The sequence below is a fragment of the Sceloporus undulatus genome, chromosome 1, assembly GCF_019175285.1.
Source record: "Sceloporus undulatus isolate JIND9_A2432 ecotype Alabama chromosome 1, SceUnd_v1.1, whole genome shotgun sequence".
Classification (NCBI taxonomy): Eukaryota; Metazoa; Chordata; class Lepidosauria; order Squamata; family Phrynosomatidae; genus Sceloporus; species Sceloporus undulatus.
In genome coordinates this window covers 99,188,794-99,202,174 of record NC_056522.1, presented here as the reverse complement: position 1 = coordinate 99,202,174, position 13,381 = coordinate 99,188,794, and the positions used below count along the sequence as shown (strand labels likewise).

The 13,381-nt window shown below is 39.1% G+C and overlaps 1 protein-coding gene across 17 annotated transcripts in view; it reads right to left on the bottom strand.

The window, feature by feature from the left end:
* PTPRK (protein tyrosine phosphatase receptor type K) overlaps nt 1-13,381 on the bottom strand; it is a 478,138-nt gene that overhangs the window by 169,155 nt on the left and 295,602 nt on the right. For all 17 annotated transcript variants that reach the window (XM_042475146.1, XM_042475067.1, XM_042475316.1 and 14 more), the window contains one exon: nt 3,199-3,492. In XM_042475146.1, the coding sequence (XP_042331080.1) occupies nt 3,199-3,492 (294 nt within the window). The remainder of the gene's footprint in view (nt 1-3,198; nt 3,493-13,381) is intronic.

Genomic DNA, 13,381 nt, shown 5'->3' with positions numbered 1-13,381 from the left:
CGCACGGCCCCACTACGTGACTTCCCGCCACCCCATTTGGAGGCGGCGCGGTCGTGACATAGTCATGGCAGCACCCATGTGTATAGGGCGCAGCCATTTTCTACGCGCTCTGCGCGTATTAGGGTTAAGGGCATCAGGAAGTGACGTCCCTTCCTAACCCTAATAAGCGCAGAGCGTGTACTTTGTGAGCGTATGTAACGCGCCTATGGTATGTTTAATGCTTCAAATAGTAGTACAGTATGAGATACAGATATTTTTAGAGTGAAAAGCAGGATAAAAGATTGCTATAACATTGTTTTGAAATGTCACAACACTTAACTTGCCAGACTTCATTGCATAAAAATAATTTTCCAATTTATCCTATAATAAAAACACAGTGTTGTCTTCAAAGTAAGGCACGGCCCAGACCGGCGCTTTGAGCTGGCCTGGCTATGTACAAGGGTTGTGCGGGGGCAGAGCGACCACACGCCCTGCAACTCTAGTAGGTGGTGGCAGTGTAATAATGACGGTGCCCTGTATACACGGGTGCCACCATTGTTACATAAGTGCTGCACAGTGTCTGCACGCTGCCACGCGATGCTTACGTGAGTGCACCAGTGGCGCACTTGTTACGCTGCCCCTGCAGCTTTAAAAGAACCTGCTTTTCATGGGTTCTTTTTCTGCCGGAAGGAAGCCATATGGTTTGGCAGCTGCGGTTTCCCTTTGGAGGAAAAACAGGTGCCTTCAGCACAACATCTGGAGGGCAACAAAAGTTCAGTGGGTACAGACTTATTAGAAAATTAAGATGGCTGTAGATCAACAGTGTGTGTGGGATGACAGCAGTGGGTGCAGCTGGAGAATGAACAGAGTGTGTTCTATCAGTATGCAAAGAGATCTTGTACCACCTTTGAGACTAACTGAAATAAAGAAACTGGTAGCATGAGCTTTCGTAGACCTGAGCCTATTTCCTAAACTGCATGGGGAAATAGGCACTGAAGAAGTAGGCTCAAGCCTACGAAAGCTCATGCTACCAGCTTCTTTCTTTCAGTAAATCTCAAAGGTGCTACAGGATTCCAACTAACAGTGTCTGTTTGTGTTTGATGGATCAAAAATAAACATTTTACATTTAGAGGGGGGGGGGAATTGGAAGCAACTGATTTAGACAGATTTAGGGAAATTATGTTGACTTTTTAAAGGATGTTTATCTTATTGGCTATGTTCACATTGGGGAATAAAAATCTCATCTCTGGCTTGTAGTGAAGTTCTATTATGAGTAACAGTGCTCAAACTCAGATGGATTCTTGGTCTATGTGAAATCATATTGTCCTAGAATAAGGATAGGCAATACCTGCAGAGTAAGTAGCTTCACTTTCTTATACATACCATAATGTATACTTCATAAAAGTGGAAGTCAACATTTTATTTTTTACTCTTAGTTCTCCAAACCAGTCTTCTAACCTCTACCTTATTTTGCATTAAAGTCTAAAATATTTAAGAGACCCAAGAATACTTTACCAAGGTGGGTATCAGTGAATGTTACCTGATCCAAGCTTGACACATGAAACCCAGGGTACAAATAACACAATGTACTTCAAATTTCAGAATGGCTGGCATTTCTAGAACTGTTCATGACTGAACTTTTATTTGTTCAGAAGACTAAATGAGTAGAACCAAAACAAAGTGTTCTCAAGGAGTAGTATGGCTTATTTTCAAAATAATAAAGCATCAAAACAAGGTGTCCCAGTTTAATGTCCTAGTTCAAGAATAACTGCAACAGTTGTTACCCAATACTTCTAGGTAACCATGCCGCCGCCACCACTCCAAATTAATTGCAACACACACACACCTGGGAGAATACCAGAACGGTTCAGGAATTACTTGAATTTTGTGGCTTACGGAATCATTCTCATTTTCCACACCAAAATAAAATAAAATAAAATAAAAATTAAGTGGGATTTGGAATAAGTTCCATGAGCCCTAGCGGAAAGAAGAGGCACACATGCTCCTGCATGCTGCCCAAAAAAAGTGGCCTATAAATCATCCATGATTTCTGTATCATCACTTATTTTGTTAAGAAGCAAATAAATTATAAAGGCTGCTTCCATCAAGCCATTCCTGCTATGTTTGTAAGATCAACTTTGATAAGGGGTTTTCAAAAATGATGTGTGTGTGTGTGTGCCTTCAATTTGCTTTTCAATTTATGAGGTTTTTCTTAGGCAAGGAATTTCCAGAGATGGTTCTGCCAGATCCTTCCTCTGAAATATAGCCTATAGCACCTGTTGTTCAGTGGTGGTGTTCCATCCAAATACTAACAGCGGCTGACCCTGCTTAACCTTCAAAATCAGACAGGATCTGTTGCCTTTAGGGTATTTAGCCCACTAAATTCTCACATTACTGGCATTCAAATGGGGGCTGCAGCAGCTTTGCTCCTTCTTGTAGCACTGGGGAATGAGATACCTCCAGACTACAAGTTCCTCTCCACATCTGCTTGAACACCCTTTGCAAAGTAGATATCTGTACAGCTGCAACAAGAACACCAGTTATCACCTTCCAGTTTATAACATTTATGCTACTGTATCTTTGTGCCACATCCTCATCAATCTAGGAGGGGGTGAAGATCCACTAGGTCTTAGAAACAACAATCCTGGGAGAAGACACCACAAGAAGTAGGAAAGCCCTGTTGCATAAAACCATCTGGATCCAAACCACTATAAATGCACATATATACACAAATACAATGCCATTCATACCATAAGTTGAAATAAATTTTCTATGTTGTTTTCAAGTGCCCACAAGTTATCTCTGAAATCCTCTTAAAATCCTATAAGGTGAGTATTATCTCGGCACACTCCAGTGAAGAGCTGAGGATTACTATTGACTAGCTAATCCTACCTCAGAAGTTCACAGACAAGTTTAGTTTTAAACAAAGAGCTTTGTAGCTTGCAGTTAACACTCCTAGCCCTGACTATATACCAGTTCAGGAAATATTTATTCTATTCTACTCTTGGAAAACATTTTAGAGCTCTTGTGATAGATGAAACTTGTCACTGGCCTTTGAAAAGTTACAATTGTTCAATTTCTTAGCTGCTAAACTATATTAAAAAGATGACATGGTTGATATATATGGGTTTCAGGATAGGAAGAACATTCTAGAATAATATTTTGGCATCAGCTTCATCACAGTATATACTGAATGGCATCCAGAATGGTAAAACATACCTGCACATTTGGTTCGGGTGATAAGCGGAGGGCCTGGCTGACCAGTACCACCTTCTCCAGGTCTTGTTAGAAGAACACGGACCTCATACTCTGTGTCAGGATCCAAATGCCACAGTTTATAAGTTGGTGCATTTACCGCATGGGTTTCTGTCCATGTCCCAGTTGTCATATGGTATTCTACTTCTTTCAGGATAATGGGCCCATCCCCAATGATGGAATTAGCATTCAACTGAATCAGCAAGTAAGTTGGTCCAACGCCTAACAACTGTGGAGGTGCTATTGGCCGAGGAGGTTCTGTAAGAAGGAAAATAAAAGAAATAATTCAGAAAGATAATACCATATCAATATAAGTACAGGCCAGGATTTAAAGAATATAAAAGAGTGACATAAAAAAGTGTGTATGTATTTAAACAGATAACTTCCCGTGGGTATCAGCCAACAATAAAGCATGACAAAAAATATTTTAAGACTTCAGCAAAATTGAATTGAGAACCAGGAGACTGAAGGAGGGGATAAAATATAACTATGGAGTTTCTGCTTAGAAGTGGCATTTCCAGCAAGTAATTTAGAACTTTATCGCACAGGGCTCCAGCACAGACGGAGAACGGTCCAAAAGGAGCCTGGCAGGGAATGGAACGAGTGAGAAATGCATTTTACCGCACACTCAAGTCCTTCTCTTCTGCTCCCAATCCGTCCCCAGAGGGGGCGATTTTTGAGAACTGTTTTGAATAGTTCTCAAAAATTGCCCCCTCTGGAATGGATGGGGAATGGAATGGAATGAGTAAGAGACTTGTGTGTGTGGTAAAATGTGTTCCCCATTCGTCCCTCACTTGTTCCGTTCCGTTCTGAGAGCAGTCCTGTGCGTAAAGTTTTCAGTTTCAGGAAGAAAAAGAGAACACAAACTTTCCTGAATAAAAAGAAATCTCTAGAAATATGGAGACTTGGTTTTCATTCGAGATGGCTTATAATTTGGGTAATTTGTTTCAGTTAATTAAGCAACAATGCTAAATTCAAGTCACAAAGGGGTTTTGCAATCAGAAGTAATGCAAGGTAGTAACTCCAAAATCTGGTTAAGCAACTAGAAAATCTATTTTTATTTGAACATTAAAAAATCTATTAAAATTTCCTGCATGCGTTCCATCCAAATTTTCTGTATGTGTTCCAACCAAGTCTTTTGAAATATCAGTCAGTTGCTTCGTTCTGGGCTACCTTCTGCAGCTGCTCTGTGAACTACGAGCATCTCAAGAATACCTGAGAAATTTACTCATTACATCAAAATGAAAGATAAAATCAGATGACCTTACTTTTCTGTAGATTAGAGTTTCTCAAAGGACTTGCCTGCATCCAGCTTCCTAATCACAGTTAACACACATGTATGCTTTCAACTAATGGCAATTATAAATAACAGCCTATGACTACAGACAGAAACCTATCTTGTGTCTGAAGAGCCATCTCCAGGATCACATGCCATCTCAGTAGCTTCTGCCACAATAATACTGGAGAGATCTTTGCTTGTTCATTATTGCCATACGTTTTTTAAAATCATATATTCTAAACACACACCAGTCCTTTCTTCTGAAGAAAAGCAACATGTATTATGTTGGAATTTTGTAGGAAACCACCCCTACACTTAACAATAAAGCAGAGATTCTTGGGAAAGTATTTAATAAAGTTACATGGAATAAGCACCAAACATCTATTTGACATTTTTCCTCCCCTCCCCCCTCATCCCAGCAAAGTATTCTGCTCTGGTCAGGCCCCACCTGGAATATTGTGCCCAGTTCTGGGCACCACAATTCAAAAAGGACATTGAGAAACTGGAGCGTGTCCAAAGGAGGGCGACTAAAATGGTGAAAGGTCTGGAAACCATGTCCTATGAGGAACGCCTTAGGGAGCTGGGTATGTTTAGCCTAGAGAAAAGAAGATTAAGAGGTGATATGATAGCCCTGTTTAAATATTTGAAGGGATGTCATATTGAGGAGGGAGCAAGCTTGTTTTCTGCTGCTCCAGAGACTAGGACCCGGAGCAATGGATGCAAGCTGCAGGAAAAGAGATTCCACCTCAACATTAGGAGGAATTTCCTGACAGTAAGGGCTGTTCGACAGTGGAACACACTTCCTAGGAGTGTAGTGGAGTCTCCCTCCTTGGAGGTCTACAAACGGAGGCTGGATGGCCATCTGTTGGGGATGCTTTGATCTGGATTTCCTGCATGGCAGGGGGTTGGACTGGATGGCCCTTGCAGTCTCTTCCAACTCTATGATTCTATGATTCTAACTAGAAAAGAAGGTTGTAACTTTTAGCTATGGAACCTTTTACAACATTATAAAAGCAACACTGTACTGAAATAGTGGGGTACTAGTTGTTTTTCCTCTGTTTCTTTTTGCGGATCTATCTTAAAGGCTTTTCCTGAAGCTGTAGGGGAGCCACAGTTTTGAGCCGTCTCCTTTTTTTTCATTATATAATCTCTCTCTTGGTTTTGTTTTTAAATTTCAGATGTAGGTTTTCAGTGTCACAATTATGCAGATGATATACAGACTTGCTAGAGTTTTAAATCAATTTGATGCCTCTTTCTGCTTTTTTTTTTTTAGCATTGCTTTTTGAATAAACACACACTATCTTAAACTGTATATGGAAAAAACAGAGATCTTGGTGTTTCAGCCTAACTCTCCACTAGCCCATCTGTCACACCCTCCACTTTGTTTACAGGGTTGCACAGTAAAAAGGTTGCATGGAAACCTTGCATCCTGCTGGATGACCTTTGACACAGCATATTTGATTGGGATAAGAGCTAATGCATGTAATTTCCATCTCTTGAACATCTATAGGATCTGCAGGTTTTTGATTATTAAGACTGCCTGTTTGCTTGTGCAGGTTTTGGTTATGTCATGTCTGGATTATTGTAATAGCAAACTGACAGATATGCCTTCTTCCTCTCTTCTCCCTTTGGTCCTCTGGGTTGGTTTAAATCTCTGCAAATATTCAATTGTTTCTCCGCCCTTGTAGATCCCTTCACTGGCTACAGTTCAGGCCAAGTTTCAAACTTTTGGTTATTGTATTTAAGGTTCTGTGCATTAATCTACCCCACTATCTAGCAACTTGGCTAGCATGTTATACATTACTAGCAATTTAAGATCTACAGGCAAAGGAATATTGTCTGTTCCAGTATTGTGCACAGCAATGTCAAGGCTGTGAGCCATTCCAAGATCTTGCTCTGCATCAGTGGAATAATCTTGCTTTAGATCTCCGCCACTTTAACTGCTGCAAACTACACTTCCCAGAATTCCATAGCATTGAGTTAAAGTAGTGTCCACCTGGATTGTTTCTGCAATGTGGATGAAGCCACAGACAGCATCAAGGAGGAAGGCAGAGGGAGGGAAGAAATCTGCATGAGTAAAACACTTGATTCAGCCCTGAATTTCCTACAGAAACTGTTATGAACAATGGATGGGAATTTTAGGATAAGCAACTACCATGAAAGCCTATTTCCTTTTAGTTTTAAAAGCTAGCCCTATCTTTAGACAGAGTAAGGAAATCACATCAGGTAGCTGATGTAGATTGTCCCCAAAAGGAAGCAAATTCTAAGATACCTAATTTCTTATTGCATTTTTACTACCATGGAAAATACTGCTTCTGGGACATTCTGCCTCGTACATCAAAACAACACAGCTTTGAGTACTACACACTTTAACTTAACTGACTGCTTAGAAATTTGTTGTTATGCCTAAAGCTACCAAATGTCTTGAGGCAACCTATTGCTCAGTGTAAAAATGCAAAAGCGAAAACACATATATTTGTGTAATGCAATTCTAATGATATAAGAATATCCTTCAGTCTTTGAACCTAACTTAAACTATATTTAAATCTAATTTGAATCTCTGACTGAAATTAATCTCAGCAGTTAAGCTAACATTAATTATGACAGTTCATTCATTGTGAAATCAAATGGTTAAATATCAAAATTATGAATTTGGTCGTCAATCATGTCAAACACTAAAATTGTACAGCATAGCATTCCTCCAGTTCTGTTTACTAACATAACATTTAATTTTAAAATTAAATAAAAATTACCATCTCCACTGACCAGATGACTGTTGGGGAGGCTTCTGATATACCAATGATAGAGCCACCTAAATCGCTTTGTTTCTCCAAGCACAAGACTCAAGTTGACCAATTTTATTTCCCACCTAAACCTAAATCACCTCAGTTCACCCCTTCTGCACTCAATTAATGCATAATGGTGAGTTTAAGACAGCTTTGTGTTCTAAAACTGTATTCTATTTAATTTAACCAAAGGAATATATATTTTGATTAGCATGATTATATGGATAAATGTATGCATGTCTCAGGCTACTGTATCAACACATATTACTTTTTTCTCAGGGTGAAGGCAAAGCATATTCATATATTTGCATACACATTTTGTTTCCAGACTCTTAAAGACAAGGAGACATTTATAAAGTCTGTTCGTGTTTCATTAAATTATGCATGAATTTTAATCAGTTATTAAATGAACCAGTAATTGTTCTGCAGCATTATTAATATTCTTCATAACACAATATCAGAGCCAGAGGTGTGATGCAACCAAGAATCCCAAAAGTACACTAAATGACAAGTGAACCATGCAATCCCAATATACCAGATAAACTTTTCTGATGTTACCTAATTAACTTTCCCATTAATGGCTCTCATTCCTTATTCTAGAACCAGAGCTATCAAATATTCCCCATTACAATTTCAAAATTACAGAGTTTACTTTCATATTACAAATAACCTGAAACTTTTTTGCTAAAATTAAAAGTTAGTGGGCAAAGTTTGAGGCTCTTGTAAACTAGATTTATGTGAGTTACACAGTTTTCACATGGGCACACCATAAAAACTTAATAGTTGCCTCTAGCAGCTCCTGTATAAAATGATGGAAAAGTTCTTCTTGTTTTTTTATCTCATTTTTGGTGCATGAGTATCATTAAGAAGTATGCTTAACTCAGTAAATCTGACCTTAAATTCTGAAATGATATTTGAGAAAAGATTATACAACAAGAAACAAAATAGTATATGAATATATGGTGCCTGCATGCCCACAAATCACCTCATAAACCTGGGAAAAAACTGGAATTGCCCAGTGCAAATACAGCAGAAGAAGACTTAATTTGTACATAAAATGACATCAAGGAGACTTACAGAACATTAAAGACAGCATGATACAGAATACCTCATTTACTGTCATGGAAACTATCATAGGAAAATGAATCAGGAGTGGCAAAAATATGTTCACTTTTTCTGAATTTGAATTCTTTAAAATTTAAGGTCTCTCCATAAGGTTGAATAGGACAAAACTGGACAATTATATTCTCCCACATTTATGTCAGTCAAATTCAATAGTTATTTCCAGCATAGCAGAACCATATCATATTTGGCTGCCATGAAGGAGTTAAAGATTAATGCAACCCCCTCCACACACAAAAGATGTTTCATACCCAAAACTTTTTATATCCTCATCAAACTATACTCAAGAGATAGGCAACAGACTACCATTAGAGCAAAGGTTCTCTAGGATGTCATGGCTCCTGCACTATTTTAAGGCTGAATTAATCTGGTCTATGGCTTTCCTTACTATATTTTTTTTTATGGAAGAGATTGTTAATATTTGGAACTATTGACCAAAGAGAAGTCGGGTTAACCAACAGCCAGCATGCCAGTTTTATATTGATTAAGCTTTTCTATTATCCCAACAGTTTGACACTCAAACTGTCCAACAGTATGAATTTTTAGTGCAGTGTCTCCTTGATAATGTCCACACTACTGGATAATCCTTTTCACGAATCACTCTAAAAGGTAAAGTCCAAAAATTAAACCATCATATGAAACTGGAATATTAAAAAAGGTCATGCATTATACCCTGAGAAAGAAAACTGTTTTTCTCAAAGTCAGACAAGTGTTTCACTGTTTCACTTAACAGGGCCTTTTAGACTTATACATTAGGCATGTAATTTTGAAGAGGACTAGTCACAGAACACTACTATTTTCTCTTTTACATCATAAAGTAGTCATAAAGTACACCTGCACTAAAGTGAACAGTACCAAATACATCTAGCAAATTTTAGTTGTCTTCCATTCCATGTGATGTTTGCAACTTTATGCAACCTAGGCCTGAAACAGACAGGCTGAAAAAACCACGGCAGGGCTATGTTGGTGCTACTTGTGCCAGGGCTGTGGTGACCGCAGACGTCTGGCCCCGATCCAGGCTGCCAGCATGGTTTTGAACTGGGTTGGTAAAAGGAGCAGTATTTTACCACTCCTTTTTAACCCAGTTCTTTTCAGATGACCCGGGTCTGGCAAGGTTTTCCACTGTGTTTGGGTGTGCTTCATCTAAATGCTATGTACTGAATGTGGCGGGAAAACAGGACATCCTTTGACAAACATGAGGAACATTTCTGAATATATAAGGGGCCACACAGTGCTTCCTTCAGCCTGCATGCAGAAGTCATTTATGAGAAGCTTTCCACTTGCTTTCCTCACTTGCCTTGCAGTGGTCTACTCTGTCTCTACTTGAAGAGAGCTAAGTAAGAGCACTTCAGCTGGGTGCCTCATTCAAAAAGGAAAGAATCTCCTTCCATCTTCAATTTCTGGCTATAGAGCTCTCTGGATTCCTTAATAAAAGTGATAGTGATAAGGAGCAAGTAAAGGCAAACTCACAGGGCCATGATGGATGAACAGATACAATTGTCTGACAGTGACTCATCAAGCAGGCTTCCAGTATAGGTTATATTTTCTCTTACATGGTGACCTCTGGAAATCCAGAACAACCTTTCCTTTCCAAATTTCTTCTTGTTATTGTTGGTGTTATGTTGACAAACTACAGTTGTCAAAATCATTATTATCACCAGCACCAATAGGAAGAACTTATTTACTGTAAGAACTATTCAGCAATGCAACAGACCAGGAGATCTTAACATTTTCTTTACCACAGACCTCCTTTAAATTTCTTATTGCCATGGAATACCAAGTCTTAATTAAAGATTTAAAACCCTAAAGTGCATCAAGTATTTATTTAAAGTTGCTCATCAAGGGTCTTCACAGATATGGAGAGAAGGGGGAAATAAGTAAATTCACACACTCCTATTATAATGTTTTATTGGAACGATTCAATATATATTTAAAATAATAACAACTGAACACTGAACCATGGTCTAATGTAAACATTTGGGGATGCATTTCACTTTCAAGCTTTGTTTTATCAGATTTGATAGCTGAACCTTCTGTTCTGAGTTCTGACTACATTTTTCAAATAGTTTCTATTCTAGAATACCTTTCTTCATCTTTCTCCCCATTAAAACAGGTGAGTGGAACACCTTTGGTCAGGCGGGGTTTGTGTGATGTGCAGTGAGGAATTTACAACCCTCTGTGAAAACACTGTGTGTTTCAGTAGTAGTACTGAGTGGCGTGAGGAGTTGGGACTTTGCTTACTGGGTATGCATATGTGCATGCATGAGATGTGGAGGGATCAAGTTTACTTCTTATCCCCCCTCTTGTGTGCAAGCGGAGGTTCCTGAAGACAGAACTACAAACACATGAGTTTATGCATATACAAACACACACACACATGTAATACACTCCCTCATACAGACATCCAGAATACAACGACTCTAGAACTGCTGCTGCCGCCGCTTTTCCTGCTGCTGCTTGTTATGCCAGCTAGCCAGCCAGCCAGCCCTGCCCACTCACCTGCCTCTTTGCTGTCTCCCATAACTATGATTCTGTAGACATCAGCAGCCCCAAAGCCTGACATTCTGTACAACATTCTGTGTGTGTGTGTTTTGTTTTGTTTTTTTGTTTTTGCCCAGTGGAAGGACATGGGTAGTAGGTAAGGAAGGGAGCCAGAGAGCGAAGAGGGATGCCTAGCCAAGGCAGTGGGGACTTGTTTGGACAAGGTGTATTTGCTGTGGGGATGTCTTCTTGCCCTTTTCTTTCAGAATTCCTATAACAACTGGAACGAAAGCAGGCAAGGCAAGGAGGGCTGGAAAGGCACAGGAGAGAGAGTCGAGATGCAGAGCCATGCTGTTGTTGCTTGGGTGGGAGGGATGGAGCTCTCACTTTTCTCTGCCTCCTATATCTCCTTCACCTTCTCTCATTCACTCTCCACATTTCAGTGTCACAGTGAGAAGAAAGGACTTAGAAAGGTGAAAGGAGCAGAGTTGACCTTCACAGATGACTTGTGAAGACACTGCATGCATGCCCCCCCCCCCCGAGTCAAGCCCACAGGTTAAGAACAACTGGAACAGACTGCTTCAGAGGGTGGTGGAGGTCTTTAAACAGAGTTTGAATGGGCATTTTTTCAGGAGTACTTTAATTGTGCATTTCTGTGTGGCAAGTGGTTGGGCTAGAAGGGCCTTTGAGACCCATTCAACTTCTAGGAGTCTATGACCATCATTCCAGTACTTATGATTCTTAAATTAAAATGCTTGAGAATATATACTTGAGCTCTTCATAGATACTAAACGCCACAGGAGAGTCAGAGAACTCATAGACAGCAAAGGAAATGTCCATGGCCACAAGCATCACATGGGAATATTAAAGCATTAAAGACTTCCCATAGGTCTCAACTGTAGCCTAAGTTCAGATTTTAGAGTCTTTTTCATTTTATAGCCATCTGCTTTTCTTCAGCCCAGTCACACTTTTGACACACAAGCACTCCCATAGCATATTACCTTAACATATAATATACAAAAAGCAAACACAGTTGTACATCCAGGAGTGTTTAATCTTAGTAACTCAGTGCCTACTGACTGAAGTGCTGAAATACAAAGAATGATTTCACAGTGGAAACTGCTAACTCCTGCATACTGAATTTCATAACCCATGCAGCATCATGGCATTTTATTCACCTCTCTTTGAAACACTATTGCAATCATTTTACAATCTCTTCTTAAATAAAAAAAGGAAAGGAGCTGCTGTAATAGCAGTAATGTCAGCAGAACTTTAAAAACACAGTTTGCATCATATTAACTGCACATAACTTTAAAAAATAGTCATTTCTACTGTACACTTTATTCTGATGCAATCTATTTTTATTTCGTTAATATACTTGGAACCTTTTGTGCTTTCTTAATTTTGGTATCATTATTTGTGTTTTCTTGACTTTGCCAACATTATTACAAACTGGTATGTGTATAACATTTGCTAAAATATAATTACATAGAGGTGTTCATGTACACAAATGCTATTCCTGCTGTAATAAACTAAAAATCTAGTTATTTTCTGGAAGACAATCAGATAATGACATGAGTTCTAGTATTAATCATGATTATAGTAAAACCATTGAATCAGTGGGATTTACCTTTGTGTTGACTCATCACTCAGCCACTGATCAAATGGGTGCACTCTAGTTGGGATTAACCAACAGAATTTCACCTTGTTTGTGTATATAAAGAGCCCTGATGGTGCAGTGATTAAATACCTGTACGGCAGTCATTCACAGCCACAACGTTGTGAGTTCGATCCCAGGGCTCCAGGGTCAACTCAGCTTGGCATCCTTCCGTACATTGCTAAAATATGTACCCAGCTTGTTGGGGACAATTAGCTTACACATTATAAACTCTTTAGGGAGTGATTAAGTGTACTCATAAGCGGTATAGAAATGTACTTGCTATTGCAATATTTGTGTGCATGCATACACACACATACACACACACTCCTCTGAGTACCTCTAGCATTATTACTATTATCTACATAGCTCTGTAATACCTATCACTGGTGGTTCCCTGACATGTATGCCTGACTGTTTAAAGATGAATTGATAAATCTGTCCCAATAACCTTGAAATGATATTTTTTGGACTACAATTCTAAATAGTAATACCCTTGCAATGTCCCAAATGGTTCAGGATTTCTGAGATTGGTTGTCCACAATTCCAAATCTGCCTATCTGGTAAATGGAAAACATCTGGAGGGCCAGGTGTTCTGAATCTCTGTTTTGCTGTAGGAAATTTTGTCATGATAACAATGTATATACAAATACTTAGGGTTTACATCCCCCCCCAAAGGCATTTTGTCCCACAACTTTTCATCCAATTTTGAGTGAAGGTGTTCCATATAAAGCATTGAGCAGTTCTAATTAATGAGCAAAAAACCTTCTGTGATCCTGATTCTGTATTTTCAGCATTGCATTGGAATTGCACATCAGCACA